At 44.4% G+C, this 24,933-nt stretch overlaps 1 protein-coding gene across 5 annotated transcripts in view; it reads left to right on the top strand.

The window, feature by feature from the left end:
• TBL1X (transducin beta like 1 X-linked) overlaps positions 1–24,933 on the top strand; it is a 453,077-nt gene that overhangs the window by 424,682 nt on the left and 3,462 nt on the right. For all 5 annotated transcript variants that reach the window (XM_077294734.1, XM_077294736.1, XM_077294737.1 and 2 more), the window contains exons 13-15: positions 2,404–2,478; positions 18,187–18,314; positions 18,544–18,709. In XM_077294734.1, coding sequence (XP_077150849.1) covers positions 2,404–2,478; positions 18,187–18,314; positions 18,544–18,709 — 369 coding nt within the window. The remainder of the gene's footprint in view (positions 1–2,403; positions 2,479–18,186; positions 18,315–18,543; positions 18,710–24,933) is intronic.

Raw genomic sequence — 24,933 nt, forward strand, 5'->3', positions numbered from 1 at the left:
GGCGCCGAAAGAAGGTGAAGACAGGGACCTTACATTAGAAGCACCACTACAATGGCGGAAAAAAAAACACTGGAGTGGTGTTTTAAGACATGCTGTAATTATTATTGGAAAATAGCCTTTAGATCCTTCTAGATCATTTTGGGCCTTTAAAGAGGACTTTTCATCAAATTTTTTATGTTGAACTGGACACAGGATGCAGAGCGGAATAAAATGTTTTTATTTGTTTCCTTATTTTATGTCACCTCTCCATTGCGGAGATATTAGCAATCAAAGTATTTGGCTTCTAATGAGTTAATTTTCGTTACGTTCAAGTGGGGGTTAGCAAAGTGTTTTCATTAGGGGGCATGCACATCTTCCTCCTGTATGATCAATCATATGCAGACAGCAACACTCAGGAGAAAGAAGATCATCTTTGAACAGGCATTGTGGGTGGTGGGACAGTACAGCAGATGTGACAGTAAGTAGGAGCACTGATAGAATGGCTTGTGATGTGACACAGCTAAACTCAGCTGTGCTGCCCTTCCTCACATAGGAACTCAAACTGCAGTGGGGACATGTTCTTCTTTCCTTTAAGTGTTACTGTCTGCTTATGATTGGTCAGCATCATACAAGGAGAAGTACACACCCCCAATGAAAACTCTGTGATAACACCCACTTGTACTTAACAAAAATTAACTCATTAGAGGACAAATACTTTATCTCTGCATGAGGCATAATTAAAAAATAAAATAAAATGTCTGCTTCACAGCCACCATTACATCCATTCTCCAGCTTTTTAGAGGGAACCTGTTACCACAAAAAAGACTGTTAACCTGCAAATATGCGGATAATCTGCAGGTTAACAGCATTAGGATGCTGCCCGGCACCTGCACGCAGCGGGGAGAAAATTATCTTCATTCTCCCCTCCAGCGTTCAGTATTCAGTCATGGAGGCAGGGATGGATTCAGTCACGCTCTGAGTTACAAAGCGGCCACTGTAACTGCTCCCCAGCCCTGACCGACACTGGCTCTGCATTGAGGCTGACTGTCAGTCAAGGCCAGAGGCGTAGTTACAGCAGCCGTTCTGTATACTCAGAGCAGCGACTGTATTGGAGCCGGCCCGCCCATATGACTGAATACTGAATGCTGGTGGGAAGAATAAAGATCATTTTATTCCTGCTGCATTCGGCTGTGTGCAGGTGATGGACAGCATAATAGCACTGTTATCCTGCAGATTAACCATATACCTGCAGGTTTACAGTGTTATTTCTGGTGACAGGTTCCCTTTAAGTGCAACCTCAACTTCTGTAACCCATCCAAAGAGAAAAATATTTCTCTAATTACATAATGATGTGAAGAACATATTTATTGGTGCATACAGTACATTCTCCAATTGTTTATAAAATCATAGTTGTCAGTTGAACAATCTATAAATCAGCGACATTTAAAGGAAACCATTTGCATTGTACATTCAATCCTATGTGTTGGCAGCCGGGTGTAGCGAAGGAGAAGCTGAGCAGAATGATTATAGATTTGCTGGAAAAGATTCGGCATAACTTGTATTTTAGTCATTAATGTCCCTGATTTTCGTATGCATATGAGTGCAGTGGGCGATCTCTGCATTCACAGCTATCTCTGCTTTCACAGTCATACAGGGAAGACTGTCAATCACTGAATAGGACCGCCCACTGGACTCATGCATACAAACAGCAGGGATTTTAATTATAAAATGCAAGTTTTACTGAAACTTTTCCAAAAAAAATGTTTATCAGTGTGATCAACTCTTCCTGCTCTATAGCATCCTGCCTGCAGATCGGATTTTCAACATGGCAGGTTCTCTTTAAAGAAGGGTTTTCCATAACACAGCCAATGCAAGAGGACAGTAACGCAGTGTAAAGATTGCACTGATGGAAATGTCCTTTATCACTCGGAAATTGTGTGTAAAAACCCACAAATCTCTTGTCGGCAGTTTAAAAAAAATTGTGGTACGTAACTTCTCCTTTAAAACGTATCCAGGTAGGCCTGTTATTCTTAATAGCATTATTTCAGTTGTTTTTACGGTTCTCATCCTTCATTTATTCCATGCCAGCCTACTCCCTGGTGCTTAATCCACCTTTCCACTAAATAAAATCCAACACCTTAATCTTTTTCAAGGATGTGTTTAACACTCTTGGCTGAAAGATATTTGGTAATTTCCTGAAGTTAACAACTTCAGCTTTTACATTAACCTTGGAAATTTACAGACAATGTGCGGCCCCAAAAATAGAAACAGGTTTATGTGCAATCCTCACTGAACATATGTTAACACTAAGAAGGAAAACGTCTAATATGGTTGTACCGCCTGCTGTAACGTGATACGTGACTGCCCTCTACTGGATGCTGGGTGAAATCTCAGTTTATAATATAACCTTCTCTTGTCTCTTAGAATGAAGTTAATGCTATTAAATGGGACCCATCAGGGATGCTTCTGGCCTCATGCTCAGACGATATGACGTTAAAGGTAAGAATAACAATATGATTTTATTCTGCAGGAAACATTATTAATGGTCAAACATTACAGAAAATCTTGTTAGGGAACATGGGGACAGTAAATTGTAAGAGACATACATGGATTTTGTATGTGCAAAAATGCACCTGTTGCCCCATTAAACGATTAAAGCACCACTTGAGCATAATTTTTTTTTTAATTGTACCACTGGAGTGGTGCTACTAAAGTAAGTTCCCAGTCCCTATTATTGAATTTGCCAGCCGCCATCTTCATCTGTTATCGGCACCCCTCCAGTCGGTCTCCAGCAGTTTGTGACCTGTGCTCCAGTGTTTTCTGGGCGATCCAGAAGTCACAACTCAATGTAAGTCTATGAGACCCAGAACGAGGCCTAAACTAAGCTCTCGTAGACTTTCATTGAGAGCTTGTGACCGTTACCTCTGACTTCTGGTCAATCAGAAGTTGTGGGCACGAGATAGCAGATGGGACCGGAGCAACGCTGGGAAGAGCTGAAGATGGCGTTAGGTACAGTGACCTAACTAGAGTCTGATGGGCCCTGGTGCAATATTTGTACCTGAGTCTCCCCAAAAACCTGAATTATATACTGTATGTCCCTCATCCTGGCACCATCCTGGTATATATGTCGCCCATCTGCTATATGTCCTTTATCATAGGCCCCATCCTGGTATATATATCCACCATCTTGGTATATGTCCCCGTTCTGCCGCTGTTATTCAATGTATAGAAGAAATTAAACTAATATTTTCAACATGGACATATAATTGAAGTCATGGGGCTCCATAGAAGAAGTATAATGCAACCCATAGACATCCATAAAGTATAATGCACCCCATAGTCATCCATGAAGTATAATGCACCCCATAGTCATCTATAAAGTATAATGCACCCCATAGTCATCCATGAAGTATAATGCACCCCATAGTCATCCATGAAGTATAATTCTCCCCCATAGTCATCCATAAAGTATAATGCACCCCATAGTCATCCATAAAGTATAATGCACCCCATAGTAATCCATAAAGTGTAATGCACCCCATAGTCATCCATAAAGTGTAATGCACCCCATAGTCATCCATAAAGTATAATGCACCCCATAGTAATCCATAAAGTATAATGCACCCCATAGTTATCCATATAATATAATGCACCCCATAGTCATCCATAAAGTGTAATGCACCCCATAGTCATCCATAAAGTATAATGCACCCCATAGTAATCCATAAAGTATAATGCACCCCATAGTTATCCATATAATATAATGCACCCCATAGTCATCCATAATGTATAATGCACCCCATAGTCATCCATAAAGTGTAATGCACCCCATAGTCATCCATAAAGTGTAATGCACCCCATAGTCATCCATAAAGTATAATGCACCCCATAGTCATCCATAAAGTATAATGCACCCCATAGTCATCCATAAAGTATAATGCACCCCATAGTTATCCATATAATATAATGCACCCCATAGTCATCCATAACGTATAATGCACCCCATAGTCATCCATAAAGCACAATGCACCCCATAGCCATCCATAAAGTATAATGCACCCCATAGTCATCCATATAATATAATGCACCCCATAGTCATCCTTAAAGTATAATGCACCCCATAGTTATTCATGTACTAGTATGGGCACTGATTTAAAAAAATAATTAAAGAAATACTCACCTTCCCTTCACACCCATTCCATACGTGTCCTCTAGTGAAGCTAGCAGCTGACTTCGGCTTGTGACGTGACGTCACTGCCATGTGTCCTGTCACATCCATGCCAACATCAGCTGATTGTCCAGCAGAGTGTATTGTGGAGCGCTGACTCAATATATGTCTGTGCGCCGCAATACTCTTCAACTACATGTGTGTCCGAGGATGCACATTCAATTGAAGTTTCTGCTGGCATCAACAGGCCCGGTTGCTGCGACCGTGATCGTTTCGCCACTGGTCAGGGAACATAGATTAGTGACACCACTCCCGTGCTGATATAAGAACGGCGCTGGAGTGGTGCGTTACCTATACATTGTATTAAAAATAATCACCATATATACAGATCAGAAAGGCCTCATTCAGGCATCTTATGTGAAAAAAATCAACCAATTTTCATTAGTGTTTTGGACTAGATTTTTATCAGTGTTTGGTCTGTGTGTCAGTTTTTACTATCAGCGTTTCATCCGTGATTTTCTCTCTCTTATGAAAAAAATAATTGCTAAGCTGAAAAAATTGCTTACCCATTGCAATGTTACAACATATGACATCCATGTGCCATCTGTGATTTTCATAGGCCCATAGACAAATTTTATGGGTGATATTTATCAGTGACTAGGATCAAAAACAACAACATCTCTGATATTTTGTAGTCACATAGTCCACAAAAAAATACAGCTGCTGTATATGAAGAGCTTCATAGACTATAATTGGAACATGTTCTGTTCGTGAAAAACAATGATGGATCACATGTGTGAAACACAGACATCTGAATAAGGCCAGTCTCACACGTCCAGATAATTCCGGTACCGGAAAAATCAGTACCGGAGTTATCCGGCCATGTGCCGCCCGTGTGCCGACTGGGTACCACATGGACCGTGCAGGAGACAGCGCTAGAGATAAGCGCTGTCGCCTGCATCTGGTGCTGAAGCCGGAATTCATTCCTTCTTCCCAGCAAAGGCTGGAGAGAAGGAATGAAAAATCATAGTTTTTTATTTTTTTTGTGTTTAAATTAAAGATCCTTGTCACCTCCCCCCTCCCACCCCCTGTGCGCCCGCCCGCTGGAAATAAAATTCTCACCTGGCTCCCTCGATGCTTCCTCTCAGCGCCGCAGCTTCTTCCTGTATGAGTGGTCACGTGGTACCGCTCATTACAGTGATGAATATGCGGCTCCACCCCTATGGGAGGGAGCCGGGTGAGTATTTTATTTCCAGCGGGTGGGCGTAGAGGGGGTGGGAGGGGTAGGTGACAAGGATCTTTATTTTAAACACAAAAAAAATAAAAAAAAACATTGATTTTTCATTCCTTCTCTCCAGCGAACGCTGCTGGAGAGAAGATATGAAAGGCGGCTTCAGCACCACGCTGGGGGGACAGCGCTTACTGTAGCGCTGTCTCCTGCACAGAACACGGACTGCACACGGACAGCATCCATGTGCGGTACGTGTTTTACACGGCTCCCACGAACACTGACATGTCTCCGTGTTTTTCAAACGGACACACGGTCCGTGAAAACACGCTGGCATGTGCAGAGACACATTGATTTTAATGTGTCTACATGTGTCAGTGTCTCCGGTACGTGAGAAAACTGACACCACACGTACCGGAGCCACTGACGTGTGAAACCGGCCTAAGGCCTAAGGTTGGGTTCAGAAGAGCAAATGAATAATTGTCTGATTTTCATCCTGAAAAAACAGACGATTTTTATCCTTTTTGGAGCCTTTAAATTTTGTATTTTTTTTTTAAATGTAAAATTTAAAACAACATGTACAAAAATGTAAAAAAATGTACAATTGCAATAATATTTACCAAAAACAGAAGCAATATGGTTAATTATTATGGAATCCATATTTTGTGCGCTCCAATAGACTTGAACAGGTGAGTCTCATCCGAAATATGGAAGAGAATAGTGAATGCTCTGATTTTTTTACATGGACACTCGCTCTGTGTGAAAAAAAATTACTGATCTGAATAGTCTTATCCAATAACATTGGTCCATATCCTGTGTGGGTGGACATCACAACATACTGCTCGTGTACAGATCATCTAATTAAGTCCTAGCAGTGTTCTCTGAAGGCTACTAATCTCATTGCAGTAATAGAAAATGTATTATTGATTTTTCTAATAAGTAAAAGGGTATTGATAATTATTTCGAGCATACAAATAGTTTCTTAGGCCAGTTTCATACATCCTTGAAACATTGACCTCATTTGAGTCGGAAAACTCCAGCCTAAGATAACTGCTTCAAAGGCATGTAGGATGTCGTTAGCTCTGATCAGAAGAATCATTGCGGCAAATGATCCAATCCCTGGTAGACAGTGAAGAATTTGATGAGCTGATCCTGATGTTTTATGGGTTTTGCAAAACTGCCATGTATCGTAATGTACAGTATGATCACAGGCAATAGTCAGGCTGTAAAAATACCAGAACACTCATTAGTTCTCATTCTTTCAGCCACTGACAAACTGTTCCCTTGCTGGACAACCTCTACCTACTGTCTAACTTACTGATCCCTACTATAAAATTCTACTGGAATCAAATCTACAACCCGTGTTAAAAAATTATTGCATAGTCGCTGGAAAACAGTGCTGTGAGATCCATGTGCTTGTCCAGATGGCAGACCCTGCTCGAGATACAGTATATACAGGTGCTTCTCACAAAATTAGAAAAGTTCTTCAATACAAAAAGTGAAACTCGTATATTATATAGAGTCATTACAAACAGAGTGATGTATTTCAAGTGTTTATTTCTGTTAATGTTGATGATTATGGCTTACAACCAATGAGAACCCAAAAGTCATTATCTCAGTAAAATAGAATACTTTATAACACCAGCTTGAAAAATGATTATAAAATCTGAAATGTTGGCCTACTGAAATGTAAGTTCAGTAATTGCACTCAATACTTGGTCTGGGCTTCTTTTGCATCAATTACTGCATCAACGCAGCGTGGCATAGAGGCGATCACCCTGTGGCACTGCTGAGGTGTTATAGAAGCCCAGGTTGCTTTGATAGCAGCCTTCAGCAGCATTGTTGGGTCTGGTGTCTTTCATCTTCTCTATGGGGTTAAGGTCAGGCGAGTTTGCTGGCCAATCAAGCACAGTGATACTGTTATTTTTACACCAGGCACTGGTACTTTTGGCAGTGTGGACAGGTGCCAAGTCCTGCTGGAGAAAGAAATTTCCAGCTCCAAAAAGCAGAGGGAAGCATGAAGTGCTCTAAAATTTCTTGGTAGATGGCTGCACTGACTTTGGTCTTGACAAAACACAGTGGACCTACACCAGCAGATGACATGGCTCCCCAAACCATCACTCATTGTGGAAACTTCACACTAGACCTCAAGCAGCTTGGATTGTGTGCCTCTCCACTCTTAGTTCAGACTTTGGGACCTAGATTTCCAAATTAAATGCAAAATTTACTTTAATCTGAAAAACAACACCTTGGACCACTGAGCAACAGGCCAGTTCTTTTCCTCCTTGGCTCAGGTAAGACACTTCTGGCATTGCCTTTTGGGCATGAGTGGCTTGACACAAGGAATGCGACACTTGTAGCCTGTGTCCTGGATAGGTCTGTGTGTGTTGGCTATTGAAGCAATGACTCCAGCAGCATTCCTCTCCTTGTGAATCTCCCCCAATTTTTTCAATGGCCTTTTCTTAATCCTTTCAAGGCTGCGGTTATCCTGGTTCCTTGTGCACCTTTTTCTACCACACTTTTTCCTTCCACTCAACCTTCCATTAATATGTTTGGATACAGCACTCTGAACAGCCAGCTTCTTTAGCAATTACTTTTTGTGGCCTACCCTCCTTGTGGAGTATGGCAATGACTACCTTCTGGACATCTGTCAAATCAGCAGTCTTCCCCATGATTGTCGAACCTACTGAAACAGACTAAGGGACATTTTTAAATGCTTAGGAAGCCTTTGCAGGTGTGTTTTTTTAATTATTCTAATTTACTGAGATAATGACTTTTGGGCTTTCATTGGCTGTAAGCCATAATCATCAACGTTAACAGAAATAAACAATTGAAATAGATCACTCTGTTTGTAATGACTCTATATAATATATGTTAGGGGTCGAGTTCCCGCCTCTGCACAGGGGGAATCTCGGGCCATCTCCGCTGTGGTCTCCCATTCTCCTCCTGCCGCAGTGGAGCCTGCTCAGCGGAGACGTTGGTCCCAGCGTCTCGCTCAGTCTGACTCTGTACAAAGAGTTACTGCTGCTTTTCCTGCTTCTGCCATTGAAGTCAGTGCTGGGCAGCGGCGAGCAGACACTTCTGGGACTAAGTCCTGCTTTTCTCGTTCTGAGCATGCCCAGAGTAAGATCTCTCAGTGGAGATCGAGGGTCACATGATCAGATACTGCAGCTAAGGCCATTGGTCCTTCAGGAAGGTCCTGTAGGTGCTCACACTCTGTGGCAGCCTCTCATTGGTCCTTCTAGGAAGGTCCTGTACGTGCTGCAACTATTTAAGGCTCGCATGACCGCACGGCCATGCGCTAGTATTGTTCTATGTTATGTGCTTTGCGCCAGTGTGGTCATGTGAGTTTGTGTTCAGGGACCCGGCTGAAATAAGCCCCTAGAATGCTGGCACCTCCGGTGAGGAGTTTGTGTGCATGCATGACCACTGACTGCTCTCAGTTGGGTAGTTAGCCTGTGCCACTGTGAAGTCTAACAGGGCGCAGTGCTTTGAGTTTCGGCTACTCTGTGAAGTAACAGAGTTAGCGCATACCGCCTTATAGTTTCTCCTGCACGGTGGACCCCGAGCTGCGAACGCATTTATTAGAATAAAACCTCTATATTTACCCGGTGCGTTCCGCTAGCCCTAACAATATATGAGTTTCACTTTTTGTTTTGAAGCACTGAAATAAATTAACTTTTTGATGATATTCTAATTTTGTAAGAAGCACCTGTACCCTTGAAACTAGTTCTGTCACAGCCTTGAAACAGATGGTGCTAGGAGGACTTCTTTTGACAGACCAGGTTGTCAGATGGGAAGAAGAGCAATATTTCTTGTGTGTTTTTTGTAGCGGCTGCTGCTCCTTCCACGTACAGACATACTCATATCTTTTCAGACTTAGAAAAATTTTGGTTTCCAGAGTTAACTGCTTCATTGGGTTCATTGTTTTTAGATCTTTCCGTCAGATATTTCTTTCTTCCTTTATTTAGATAATTTTATGATGAAGTACAATTATAACAATTATAAGACTCAAAAATTCGAATCAGCAGATACTGAGAACCAGGATTAACACATATAACTAGATATAGTAAAGCCCATCTAGACAAAATGATAATCCTAGAAAAAAACATTTCTTAGAACATTTGTTCCTAATTTATCTGCCAGCGTAATATTCCAGGTATCCCATAAATACCCACACATGTAAATAGGCTAATAACTTAAGTGAACGCTGATTGATTCGTATACAATCAGTCAATGATCATTTTATGGGCTGAAATCATCTTATCAAAATAGGAATGAAGTGGTGCTGTGCAATGTATATATACGGAGTAAGAGCTGATACTGAGAATAACCCTCAGTACATAGGACAGGAGAAGTGTTTCTATATATATTAATATAAGTTCAGTGTCCGTCTTCCATGCTCTAAAGTTCATCTGACTTGATAGGTGGAGAACAAAGAAATGTAAGTGAATGAGTACAGCTGATACACCCTCACAGTTACTCACTGCCATGCCAGTATTACTGCTTCTTCTACGTGACTGGAGTCTGAAAATCATGGGAAGTGCTGGGGGCCAGTGGAAAGAAAAGCTTGCTTAAAGGGAACCTATCACCCCGTTTTTTTCGGTATGAGATAAAAATACTGTTAAATAGGGCCTGAGCTGTGCATTACAATAGTGTAGTTTGTGGACCCCGATTCCCCACCTATGCTGCCGAAATACGTTACCAAAGTAGTCATTTTCGCCTGTCAATCAGGCTGGTCAGGTCGGATGGGCGTGGCTTCTTCCCCCAGATATTGCGTAGTTTTCCGTTGGTGGCGTAGTGGTGTGCGCATGTCCAACGTCCCCAATCCTGCACGGGGGGGTGAAAATAGCAGCGATGTCCGTTATTCCATTGGTGGTCGGTGGGCGCGGCCATCTTCCTTTGGCCGCGCGTGCGCAGAAGCGGCGCTCTGCTGGCCGCGGCTTCAGGAAAATGGCCGCCGCGATCTCCATCTGCGCACGCGCGGCATCCCGCGGCCATTTTCCTGAAGCCGCGGCCAGCAGAGCGCCGCTTCTGCGCACGCGCGGCCAAAGGAAGATGGCCGCGCCCACCGACCACCAATGGAATAACGGACATCGCTGCTATTTTCACCCCCCCGTGCAGGATTGGGGACCTTGGACATGCGCACACCACTACGCCACCAACGGAAAACTACGCAATATCTGGGGGAAGAAGCCACGCCCATCCGACCTGACCAGCCTGATTGACAGGCGAAAATGACTACTTTGGTAACGTATTTCGGCAGCATAGGTGGGGAATCGGGGTCCACAAACTACACTATTGTAATGCACAGCTCAGGCCCTATTTAACAGTATTTTTATCTCATACCGAAAAAAACGGGGTGATAGGTTCCCTTTAAGTGGAATTTACTCCTCCTAATTGTGCATCTCATGGCTCCTTATGTTTTGTCTGAGTTTCCACTACTCATGTCAGCCTTTGTCACATGCATTGTCCAAAAGTAGTTAATTGAAACTGCAAAATTGAGGAAAAAAAGATGTGGCACTCACCGGTCGGAATGAATGTGAAAAAGTCCTTAATTCCATTCCTTTGGATTAGGACTAAAACATGATGTGCAGGTTACAGAGACATGCCGGGAGAAGCAGAAAGGTTGACAACCGTTTTGGGTAACCTCTGCTATTCCTAGAGTTTTGAGTCCAGTGGACGGTCCTATCAGTGACTGACAGCTGTCTATGTATAAGCGTGCATAGAAAAGGGGCTGTCAGTTACTGATAGGTCCGTCCACTGGACACAAAACCCTAGAAGGAGCAGAAGTTTAAATGATGAAAACACAATTTATACTGACTATTTTCTCACAAATCTATACATCAGTCTGCTCAGCTCCCCCTGCTCTATATCATGGTGCTTGCAGTTTAAACTGCATTTTCATGGTGACAGATTCCCTTTAAATATTTTATTACATTCCAAAAAATCCTCTTAGATTCTGGTGTGTCGATGAACTGAGGATGTGGTTTATAAGGCAGACTATCTCCATGTGATTTTATTTTTGTGGTTGCTCCAGAATAATATCATTCATTCAGGTTTCTTCTTATGATCAGCGCATAGTTCGGGTTTTCTATATAGAGCTGTATGAGGGACAGGCTAGACAGAGTGGGGCTGGATATCGTACAATTGATTTATCCAAGTCACTGCAGGGACTTCTAATAAAGAAGAACATATTTAGTGAAACAGTTGTTTCAAAATAGTAAACCTATTTAACCTAAATTTTTGTCCCATATCCCCCTACCAATTTGTAAACAAAGGGTATAGAAACATACACTGCTCAAAAAAAATAAAGGGAACACTAAAATACCATTTTCTAGATATCACTGCATTAAATATTCCAGTTGCAAATCTTTATTTATTACATAGTGGAATGTGTTGAGAACAATAAAGTATAAAAATGATCAATATAAATAAAAATGAATATCACATGGAGGTCTGGATTTGGAATGATATTCAAAATCAAAGTGGAAAATCAAAATACAGACCGATCCAACTCCAGTGGAAATATCTCAAGACAAGGAATCGAAGCTAAGTAGTGTGTGTGGCCTCCATGTGCCTTTATGAACTCCCTACAGCGCCTGGGCATGGTGAGGCTGTGGATGTTCCACTGAGGGATCCCCTTCAAGACCGGGATTAGAACATCAGTCAACTCCTGAACAGTCTGTGGTGCATCGTAGCATTGCTGAATGGAGCGAGACATGATGTTCCAGATGTGCTTGTTTGGATTCAGGTCTGGGGAACGGGCAGGCCACTCCAAAGTATCAGTCTTTTCATCATGTAGGAACTGCTGACACATTTCAGCCACATGAGGCCTAGCATTGTCATCGATCAGAAGGAACCTAGGGCCCAGTACACCTGCATATGGTCTCACAATGGGTCTGAGGCTCTCATCCCAGTACCTAATGGCAGTCAAGGTACCTCTGGCTAGCACATGGAGACCCTCCAAAGAAATGCCTACCTGCACCATTACTGACCCACTGCCAAACCGGCCATGCTGGAGGATGTTGCAGGCAGCAGAAAAACGTTCTCCAGGGTGTCTCCAGACTGTCACGTCTGTCACATGTGCTCTGTGTGAACCTGCTCTCATCCGTGAAGAGCACAGGGTGCCAATGTCAAATATGCCAATTTTGGTGTTCTCTGGCAAATACCCATCGCCCTGCACGGTGTTGGGCTGTAAGCACATCACCACTTGTAGACATCAGACCCTCACACCTCCCTCATGGAGTCTGTTTCTGACAGTTTGAGTAGACATGTTAGTGTCCTGCTAGAGGTCATTTTGCAGGGCTCTGGCACTGCTTCTCTAGTTCCTCCTTGCACAAAGGAGGAGGTGGAAGCAGCCCTACTGCTGTGTTGTTGCCCTCCTACAGCCCCCACCACATCTCTGGGTGTACTTGGAGTGCCCCCAGATGCAGGGCCGCGGGATACTCGGTACCGGGCTTCTCTGTCTCAGTTCTGGGGTTGTTACGGTGGCTAGACCCGGTCCGTGACCCTGCTAAGTGGTGTCCAATGAAAGTTGTAAGTGGTGGTGCGTGGTGCAGGTCGCGATGAATAACGAGGACACAGGGTTGCAGTCTCTTTACCTCTTTACTGAAGGCTTCAAGGTCCTCAATCCAGAGTACGGTTAACAGGGCTGTCTGAGACCGGCCGGTCCGATGGCACCTCCAGAGTTCCCTTTGCAGGTGGAAATCTGTGCCTACCTTCTAGTGCCTGTGTGTTGTAGTACTTCCCTGCTGAGCACCACGGGATAGTCCTCACAACTGTTGTGTCTGTTTCTGATGTTCTTTCCCACAACTTATGTCTATTCTGATGTTCTTCTCCGTCCCCCAGATGATATGGATAGGACGCACCCGTATGACGGGTAGGCCTGGAGTTCTTCCAGGACCCCAGTGACGCCCCTCTCCCACAGTTGCCCCCGATGTCTGCTTAGGTGATTTAGGTGAGACAGCCAACCTATAATTAACTGTCCTGCCGTTGGTTTGAAGTAATGCTTGGAGCTCAATACTTCCTCGGCGTTCCGGCCACCGGCTACGCGCCTCAATAGGATGTTGCCTCGATCTTACAGCACGACTCCTACTGGTGTTATCTCCTTTTTGCTTTGATTTCGTTTCTCACTCTCCACAATAAACCTCGCTTCTTGTCCTTTCTTGAGATACCGCCGCGATGTAGTGCAGGCGCGGTTCCTTAACGTTCTTTCCTGTTTGCTAGGCCTCTGTCAGGATCCCACCCCTGACAGGGACCCCCCTGAATCTTCCCCTGCAACACCCTCTGCCACAGGATGTTGCCCGGTTCCAACCCAGTTAGCTTCTGTTCTAACTTCCTATCTAACCCCCAGTTTTACCAGATTGTGAGGAGTAGCCTAATACATAGCGCCCTTTGCTCCCCCTGGAGGCCAGACTATGAAGTGTATTGGTGTCTGTGATACCTGGTCAGATGAACTCCTTCAGTGCCATCAGACGTACCATCACTCCCCTTAGCGGCGGAGCATCAGTACTGCAACGACCAGGACTCTGGGGCACTGCACTCCACCCGGTTAAATCCAGTACTCCCAGACTGGGAAGAAAACAACAATACATGTCAGCAAAAGACATACAAATTTTGAAATGCAATAAACAAGTAATAAGTGGAAATAACAGTGCTTCCCTTTATGGGAGGTGAGGACTCTTGAACGTTATAAACATGGTTAAATATCTTAAATAACACGCTATAAATAACTTCTATTACCCAGCCGGGTATTCTACTGAGTGCAAATGCTGAACAATAATTTAACTTTGCCTCTAAGGACGTGTAAGCTGAATCCACTAAAGGCCTATGGTAAAACTCCTAAAATATAAATTAACTTTTCTTCATTTTTCTCTTCTAAGTGCAATATTCTCTTTTTATTCTCTGATTTGTCTTATGCAGGACCGCCTGTCTATCTGCCCAGGCCTACTGCCTCTTTCTTAGTACAGGATCACTGAGCCATCTCTTTATGGCTCCTAGGAGGACTCACCCACTAACCCCTACGGGTTCACTTTCCTGTCCTCATTCTCTAGCACATTATTAAACAGTTTCTATAATTAACTAACTGGCTACATATAACTTTTCTATGTAAAACATTATTTCTATTTACTCTCCTTTAAAGCAACATTATAAATTGAATGCAACTGGTGAACATTCCCTTTAAGAGGGAACCAAGTCTCTTTGAGGTAGTGCAACTACTCATGTTGCAAGTCCGTGTAAGGCAGGAACTCCAATGCGGTTTCCAGGAACAGTTTCTTCGCAAAGAGTTCTCTTTCTTGTAAAACCAGAAGGGGGCACCCTTAAGAGGGTGCGAACTATTTACAGAGCAGTTTGTGAACCATTCACCGTCCATGATTCGGTAGTCTTTAAAACAGTGGTAAACAAAACAAAAAGGCAAAATAGGGATCCCAGGTCAACTAAGGGATCCCTTTAAGAGATAACCCTGGTCGGGTTATAGCAGCAGAAAAACACAAAAAGACGAACAGTTAACTATCTACATTTGCAGAACTTTAGAACTCATTCTGACTGATCAGGAGGTGGCCTCCTTCCGGGCTTCACCTGGCAAACGGCCACGGTGGTATAGGGAGGCCCGATCCCCGTCCAGGCAGCGACAGCACCCCTCTCTGGGCCGCCCTCCTCAACCGAGAGCGAGCGCGCCCCATAGATACACGGTGAGTCGGGATATCCTGGGGTTCCGCGGTGGTGGGTTCCGTTACCTTTTCCACAGGGGATTCGTCCTCCGAGGTCCCAGCAGCAGCCTGGAGGGTGACACACCGCTGAACGCCCCGAGCCGTCCAGCCGACCTCCCTCCTCCAACGGGTATAGGTCACTGTGTCTCCGGGCTCCAAGTCGCGGTTCTTATCATATCTTCCACCGCAGGGCTCCACTTCCCTCCGGTCAACGCGGACCTGCAGCGGCTCTCCAATCTCCTGGATAACTCCCCTTCCTTCCAGGGAGTTAAAGAAAACCACCACTCCCCAGTGTGACGGTGGAACCTTCTCAGCATCCGTCAGGTTGATCTGGGCCGCAGGTTGGGGTCTATTCCTCCACGCTGTCATCAGGCACCGCAGGTATTCTGCCTCCGGCAGGATTCTCAGGCCCTGCGCCTGCAGCTCACACTCTGCCGCGGCCGGGATGGAGAGAGCGGGGGACACCGGAGTTAGGCGGACCTCCGTGGTCTGGCCTAGCCGGGAGGTCACACGATCGTCGGCCTCCCGGCGGCGTGCCATCCACCTGGCCTCAGCTGCAGTCACACACTCCTCGGATGGCGGCCAGTTGGGTCTGCCCAGCGGTAACTCCGTGAGGGCCAGTCCCTGCAGCGATGGCGAATCTGGGGCTGTGATGGGTAGAACAGCCTCATGCTGGGTCGGGTCGTCCCCATGCGGTGCTTCCGACATCGCCATCTTTGCCTCCTCCTCAGTGCCTCCTTCCCACGCTCTCTTTCGTGGGCGGCCCTGTCTCCATGGTCTCCACCCTCCAAAGAGGATCAGAAGGCGGACCTCAGCTGCTGACGGACATGTCCTCAGGACGCAGAAATACTTAGACTGGGCGGCCATTGTCTTTCGCGCTCTTCAGCTTGTCTACACCCACTTCCACGCCCTTCTTCTTCTGCGCTCCTCTTAGTGCTGTAATGGCGGCGATTTTGGCGGGAACTTTTGGCGGCAAGTGGCAATCCACAGTTTTTGCGATAAGTCACAGTTCAAGCACAATAAATCACAGTTCCAAGGCACACATGACCTGATTCTTCAGGCTTAAGTAGATCCTGTTCGTGATGCCAAGTTTGGAGCGCCCCCAGACGCAGGGCCGCGGGGTACTCGGTACCGGGCTTCTCTGTCTCAGTTCTGGGGTTGTTACGGTGGCTAGACCCGGTCCGTGACCCTGCTAAGGGGCGTCCAATGAAAGTTGTAAGTGGTGGTGCGTGGTGCAGGTCGCGATGAATAACGAGGACACAGGGTTGCAGTCTCTTTACCTCTTTACTGAAGGCTTCAAGGTCCTCAATCCAGAGTACGGTTAACAGGGCTGTCTGAGACCGGCCGGTCCGATGGCACCTCCAGAGTTCCCTTTGCAGGTGGAAATCTGTGCCTACCTTCTAGTGCCTGTGTGTTGTAGTACTTCCCTGCTGAGCACCACGGGATAGTCCTCACAACTGTTGTCTGTTTCTGATGTTCTTTCCCACAACTTATGTCTATTCTGATGTTCTTCTCCGTCCCCCAGATGATATGGATAGGACGCACCCGTATGACGGGTAGGCCTGGAGTTCTTCCGGGACCCTAGTGATGCCCCTCTCCCACAGTTGCCCCCTATGTCTGCTTAGGTGATTTAGGTGAGACAGCCAACCTATAATTAACTGTCCTGCCATTGGTTTGAAGTAGTGCTTGGAGCTCAATACTTCCTCGGCGTTCCGGCCACCGGCTACGCGCCTCAATAGGATGTTGCCTCGATCTTACAGGACGACTCCTACTGGTGTTATCTCCTTTTTGCTTTGATCTCGTTTCTCACGCTCCACAATAAACCTTGCTTCTTGTCCTTTCTTGAGATACCGCCGCGATGTAGTGCAGGCGCGGTTCCTTAACGTTCTTTCCTGTTCGCTAGGCCTCTGTCAGGATCCCACCCCTGACAGGGACCCCCCTGAATCTTCCCCTGCAACACCCTCTGCCAAAGGATGTTGCCCGGATCCAACCCAGTCAGCTTCTGTTCTAACTTTCTATCTAACCCCCAGTTTTACCAGATTGTGAGGAGTGGCCTAATACATAGCACCCTTTGCTCCCCCTGGAGGCCAGACTATGAAGTGTATTGGTGTCTGTGATACCTGGTCAGATGAACTTCTTCAGTGCCATCAGACGTACCATCACTCCCCTTAGCGGCGGAGCATCAGTACTGCAATGACCAGGACTCTGGGGCGCTGCATACTGGCCTGTCTCCTGGTATTTGCTCCATGCTCTGGACACTGTGCTGACAGACACAGCTAACCTTCTTGCTACAGCTCGCTTTAATGTGCCATCCTGGATGAGCTGTGCTATCTGAGCAACTTCTGCTTCATGCTACTGTACCTCTGGGGGTGAGAGCAATGACGAAATGCAAAAGTGACCAAAACAACAGCCAAAAAGGATGAGAACAGAGAAATGGTCTGTGGTCCCCCTCTGCAGAACCACTCCTTTATAGGGGTTTTCTTGCTAATTGCATATCATTTCTACATGTTGTCTGTTCTATTTTCACAACAGCAGGATAAATTGATTCACAATCAGTGTTGCTTCATAGCTGGACAGGTTGATTTCCCAGAAGTGTTATTGACTTGGAGTTACATTTTGTTGTTTCAGTGTTCCCTTTATTTTTTGGGGCAGTGTTTATTGCTCCCAGAGACTCTTCTATAAACTTCCTTATTTCAGTTGATGTTGCTTGATGTAACCCTCTGAAATAATATTTTTGGATACATTTAATTTACATTTACATTTAATTATAAATCTGTGCACAGGCGTCCAGCTGCTTTGGTTTTTTGAGAGTTAAAGTAGAGTTTGCATTGAAGCATTTTTTTTATGGTTGTCATTAATTAAATCCCCCTACCTTTCTACCATTTGTAAATGAGCAAATGTCTGCCGAATCAAACTACACATAGTCTACATTTGTAGTCTGTAACAATGGAGACACATCAAGACTTTGGCAAAACTTATTTTTTTAAGCCATGCCATAATAAACTTGGTTGAAACAATTGTCCTTAAGTTCTCCACATTATGTGTAGATATTAATTTTGGAGACTTCGACATTAACATTGTTTATGAATTTATTGTAGATCTGGAGTATGAAGCAAGATGTGTGTGTACATGACCTGCAGGCCCATAATAAAGAAATTTACACAATCAAGTGGAGTCCGACGGGTCCTGGAACCAGCAATCCAAACGCAAACATAATGTTAGCAAGGTAAAACACAGAAGCGATTGCGGTTTTTCCCCATACTGACAATCTATATTCTGTGCATATTTATACTGATTGTCTTTGCAATATACAGTTTATACTTTGGCTTTCTGTGCAATTATAGATCTGGTTTAAGTAGCAACCTGACATGACTTATATATTATTATGACTTTTCTGCGATTAATAATACATGATTGTTCAGCAAAATTCAGCTTGTTGTCCTATTTGGTTACAGCGCATCATTTGATTCAACAGTCCGGCTTTGGGATGTTGAGAGAGGCGTTTGCATTCACACATTAACCAAACATCAAGAACCTGTCTATAGCGTAGCCTTTAGTCCTGATGGAAAGTATCTGGCCAGCGGCTCATTTGACAAATGCGTACATATATGGAACACTCAGGTAGGTTTAATGTTAGGAAATGTTGAGACCATGTTTTTCTATTATTTTTTTGGGAGCCCATTGGTGATGGATACCACTTTATGGCATTTATCAAAGGCATTTATTTTAACATACATGTGCTGAGCTTATTAATAGTCTTAGCAGATGTATTTAAAGAAACAACATTATAGCCTACAGATGACATACACACGAGGTCAAAATTGTTGGTACCCCTCGTTTAATGACAGACAAACTCACAATGGTCACAGAAATAATTTGAATCTGACAAAAGTAATAATAAATCAAAAATCTATGAAAATTAACAAATGAAAGTCAGACATTGCTTTTCAACCATGGTTCCACAGAATTAAAAAAAAATAAAACTCATGAAATAGGCCTAGACAAAATGATGGTACCCCTGAAAATAATGTGATAAAAGGGACATGTTAAATCAAGGTGTGTCCACTAACTAGCATCACAGGTGTCTACAATCTTGGAATCAGTGAGTGGGCCTGTATATAGGGCTATAGATACTCACTGTGCTGTTTGGTGACATGGTATTTATCACACTCAACATGGACCAGAGGAAGCGAAGGAACGAGTTGTCTCAGGAGATTAGAAAGAAAATTATATACAAACATGTTAAAGGTAAAAGTTATAAGACCATCTCCAAGCAGCTTGATGTTCCTGTGACTACGGTTACATATATTATTTTATTATATTTTATTTATATTATTTTATTATGATTTTATTTATATGATCCTTGGGATTGTAGCCAACCTCCCTGGTCGTGACCGCAGGAGGAAAATTGATGACAAATCAAAGAGATGGATAATATGAATGGTAACAAAAGAGCCCAGAAAAACTTCTAAACAGATTGAAGGTGAACTTCCAGCTCAAGGAACATCAGTGTCAGATCGCACCATCCATCCTTGTATGAGCCAAAGTGGACATCATGGGAGACGACCAAGGAGGACACCATTGTTGAAAAAAAATCATAAAAAAGCCAGAATGAAATTTGCCAAACTACATGTTGAAAAGCCACAAAGCTTCTGGGAGAATGTCATATGAACAGATGAGATAAAAATGGAACTTTTTGGCAAGGCACATCAGCTCTATGTTCACAGACAGAAAAATGAAGCATATCAAGAAAATAATACTGTTCCTACTGTGAAACATGGAGGAGGCTCTGTTATGTTCTGGGGCTGCTTTTGCTGCATCTTGCACAGGGTGTCTAGAATCTCTGCAGAGTACAATGAAATCTCAAAACTATCAGGGGATTATAGTGAGAAATGTGCTGCCCAGTGTCAGAAAGCTTGGTCTCAGTCACAGGTCATTGGTCTTGCAACAGGATAATGACCCAAAGCACACAGCTAAAAACACCCAAGAATGGCTCAGAGGAAAACATTGGACTATTCTGAAGTGGCCTTCTATGGGCCCTGACCTAAATCCTATTGAGCATCTTTGGAAAGAGCTGAAACATGCCATCTGGAAATGCAACCTTCAAACACAAGACAACTGGAACAGTTTGCTCTTGAGGAGTGGGCCAAAATTCCTGTCGAGAGGTGCAGAAGTCTCATTGACAGTTACAGGGATTGTTTAATTGCAGTGATTGCCTCAAAAGGTTGTGCAAAAAAATATTAAGTTAAGGGTACCAACATTTCTGTCCTGGCCTATTTCATGAGTTTTATTTTTCTTAAAATTCTGTGGAAGCATAGTTGAAAAGCAAGGTCTGACTTTCATTTGTTAATTTTCATAGATTTTTTTATTATTATTACTTTTGTCAGATTCAAGTTATTTCTGTGACCATTGTGGTTTTTTTCTGTCATTAAACGAGGGGTACCAACAATTTTGACCACGTGTTTATGCCACTGTTAGGGCGCGTTCAGACATCAGTTTAGCTCATAACTAATAACTATCTCTGTGTTCTACATTGGGCTGTTTAGATATCCAATTTTTATCTCAGACTGAGTGGTCTGTTTAAAAAAATTTAACCATGTCCAATTTTGATCCAAGAGTCAGATCAAAATCGGCAATGGTAGGCTAAGGGTACGTGAAAAAATCAAACCTCTTCACCCTCAGGGTCTTTGTAGTCTTCAACCTTCTCCACTTCTTCACCCATGGCGCTATCAACTATCCGCTCATCCTCAACAAGAGTCAGTTGGATCACTTCTTTGCGGCCCTTGCTACTTCAGCGATGGGAGGATTTGCCATCCTTGTTGGGCCCTTCCTTCCTGTCGGTTCGAAAAGTCACCATCAACCCCGGAGTCTGTGTCACACCCCACAGTATGGTGAACCCTCCGGTTGCTCTCTAACTGGGAGTCAGCTTTTAGCTTCCCCATCACTCCCAGTTATACCATGATACACTACAGGTGATGTCTGGTTAGTACGTTGGGCAAACACATACCTTCCTCCGGTCATTCCTCCGTCTGAACCGTCAATGTTGAGAGGTGTAAGTGGCGTAATGTACCCATCCCCATCAGCATAAAGCACTTCATCCTCCTGCTGTAGAGGAGCTCCCTTCTCCCACAAATCCGGGAACAGCCTAGAGTCCCGGCCTACTACCACTGGATATGATAAGTTCGGGACTACCACAACATCATGGCTGGCAATGACATTGGCTGTGTCAAGGATCACCCTGGACACGGGATAGTCTTTAATGTCCCCATGGATGCAAATGACCCAGATCTTCCTTTTGGGTAGTATGTATACATTTGGCACAGCCCCACTAGAGTCACCAAGCTCCCAGAATCGATCAGTCCAACCACGCCCTCTGCATCAATCTGCAGGGCACACTCACATAGCCCCATGCCAAGTAAGTAGTTCATATGGCAGACTGGGCACATAGTACACTTGTCCCTGGCAACAGTCTGTCTGCACCACCCGTTTTGGGATTCTCTGCTCCCTTTTGGGCACCTATCCCCTTTTGAGACTCCACCCCCTTTTGGGCAACCACCCCCTTTTGGGCAACCACCCCTTTTGGGATTCTGTCCCATTTTGGGCAACTACCCTTTTTCGGATACTGCCCCTTTTGGGACCCTGCCCCCTTTTGGGCAACTACCCCCTTTTGGGATACCACCCCCTTTTGGAACACTGCCCCCTTTTGGGCAACTACCCCTTTTTTTGATAACGCCCCTTTTGGAACTCTGCCCCCTTTTGAGTAACTACCCCTTTTGGGATACTGCCCCTTTTTGGGACTCCTGCAGATGCCCACGGATCATAGAGTGATAGAACTCCTCCAAAGCATCCCTGCAAACCGCTTCACAAATGGCTGCTTCGCCTTCCATGGCAGTCACTGGGCCTCCTGGGACTGCACACCGATCCACACCATGCATTTTGCACAGCTCCTTCTGTGGTCACTCCAGGTCCTGGCACGCTTCTCCGAGCCACAGCAAATCTGGGTTGAGGCTGTTGAAACCTTTGTAACCCCACCGAACTTTACTCTTCATGGCCTCCACTGAGCCGCATCCAGATGCCTGCTTCCGCATGTGCTGTTACAGTGATATCATTGCCCCTAGCAACCAGGCTGCATTGCTGCAGAATTCAGAAGACATGCACCTCGTCCATTGCCAAAGGAACCGAGTTTGTAGGCCTCATGTGTTGCCCCTAGCAACAAGGCTACAAGAGTGCCCTTAGCAGTCTCCACCACATGTGACGTAGCTATCACTAGCGGGGTGGGGTATACTCACATGGCAGCGATATTTGAACACACAGAAGCAGATTCTCTTTTAAACAAGTCCAAAACAACAGGTTTATTATAGCCTCATAAACTACTCTATAAGCCCTGGTAGGCATGTGAACAACCCAGAACCCAAAAACAGTCTATTCCAGTCTGGTTCCATTGACACAGCACCAATGCCTGATGTCGGTCAGGACACCATGCCCCAGGCTCTGGATTACCTGGCTAACAGTACCTCAGGTTTCCAGCCTGGCTTCCTCTGGCTCCTGTCCGTAGTCCAGATCCTTGGTGTCTTCTGGACCTTCAGGAGCTCCAGCCATCTTCAGTCTCACACATGGATATTCTCCATGTGGTGCAACCAGGAAGACACATAGGACCTTCCTGTCATCATAGGAGCACACCCCTTGGGAGGTATGTGGTTAACCAGTCCGGCACATCACTTTCTGGTTAACCCAGAAATCTGAGATGTCTTTTTTCTAAGCTAAACAAGCCCATCTTTTCCAACCTCTCATCATATGACACGCCTTCCATCCCCTGTAATAATCTAGTTGACTGACTTTGAACTGATTCTAATGTCTGAATATCTTTTTTAAAATATGAAGCCCAAAACTTGAAAACTTGATCCCATATTTTAGGTGTGGCCTCACAAGTGATTTAAAGAGGGGTAACAATTTGTTGGGTTCGCAGGATTTTATCTATCTTTTTATGCACCCTAAAATCTTGTTTGCTTTTGCAGCTGCTGCTTGACATTGAGTACTGCTACTCAGCATACTTGTAGCCACAATACTCAAGTCCTTCTCCTGCAGCAGCAGGAGTTTATACCATTAGAGTCTATTGCAGCAGATGAGACAGCAAGCAGAGGTGGGAAGTTATACCATTAGAGTCTATTGCAGCAGATGAGACAGCAAGCAGAGGTGGGAAGTTATACCATTAGAGTCTATTGCAGCAGATGAGACAGCAATCAGTATATTCTCACCTTTCGGCGCCGCGATGCCGCTACGTCATCATCTCGCGAGACTGCAATGCATTCTTGGGACCGGAGCGTCGCGCGGAGCATTGCTAAACACCAGGCCTTGATCCGGGGGCCGCCGGAAGGTGAGTGTATAACTATTTTTTATTTTAATTCTTTTTTTAACAGTGATATGGTGCCCACATTGCTATATACTACGTGGGCTGTGTTAGATAATACGTGGGCTGTGTTATATACTGCATGGGCTGTGTTATATACTGCATGGGCTGTGTTATATACTACGTCTCTGTGCTATACACTATGTGGGCTGTGCTATATACTACGTGGCTGTGCAATATATTACGTGGTTGGCCAATATACTACGTGGCTGTGCTATATACTACATGGGCTGTGCTATATACTACGTTGGCTGTGCTATATACTATGTGGGCTGTGCTATATACTACGTGGCTGTGTTATATACCATGTGAGCTGTGCTATATACTATGTTGCTGTGTTATATACTACGTGGGCTGTGCAATATACTACGTGGGTTGTGCTATATACTGCGTGGGTTGTGCTATATACTATGTGGGCTGTGCTATATACTATGTGGCTCTGTTATATACTACATGGGCTGTGCTATATACTATGGGGCTGTGCAATATACATGGCTGGGCAATATACTACATGGCTGTGCTACATACTACATGGCTGTGTTATATACTACATGGCCTGTGTTATATACTATGTGGGCTGCGTTAAATACTGCATGGGCTGTGTTATATACTGCGTGGGCTGTGCTATATACTACGTGGGCTGTGCTATAAACTATGTGGATGTGCAATATACCACGTGGGCTGTGCTATATACTACATGGCTGTGCAATATACGTGGCTGGGCAATATACGTGGCTGGGCAATATACCCGGCCGGCCGAATCCTGTGTATAAATTGCATTATTCTGAAAACTTCATAAAAAAACTACATACATATTCGATAATACCCGATGCGTTAGAATTGGGCCACCATCTAGTAAGAAAATAAAACAGTAACAGGTCTACTACAGTACCCCCTCTAGCTACACCCCTGCTGGAAAAGCAAAAATCATATTAATAATGCTTCAGCTTATTGGTACCCTGTAACATTAAAAATTGCAGTACATGTTCAGAAATTTCAAGTGGTTTTTTTTTTGTTTACCAACAATACTATACCAGAGAATTGCACTCTCCATGATACAATCAATGTAGGATGGGCCTGTACATTTCTCAAATCCTTCATGTGCAATGGTTTTCATTCTGTCTTCAACCTTGCGGATACCATGAACTTGAAGGGTCTATGTCATGATCAACCGATATCCGCAGGATAGTTGTGACCTCCATAGATTGCGAGAATGGTGGTCATGTGTCCTCATTTGTATAGAATGGTTGTGCACATGTGTGGCCATCTCTGCATGGTCACATATCATCACTATCGCTCCCATAGAAGTAAAAGGAGCAGTGGCCACACTTACAAACTCCTAGTCCATTCATATTAGAAACACATATTCTAGCGATCAAAGGGGTCTCAACTCCCACTGCTCATACATTTATCACCTATGCTGTGGATCAGTAATACA

This window comes from Ranitomeya variabilis, chromosome 3 (assembly GCF_051348905.1).
Source record: "Ranitomeya variabilis isolate aRanVar5 chromosome 3, aRanVar5.hap1, whole genome shotgun sequence".
In the NCBI taxonomy this organism is placed as follows: domain Eukaryota; kingdom Metazoa; phylum Chordata; class Amphibia; order Anura; family Dendrobatidae; genus Ranitomeya; species Ranitomeya variabilis.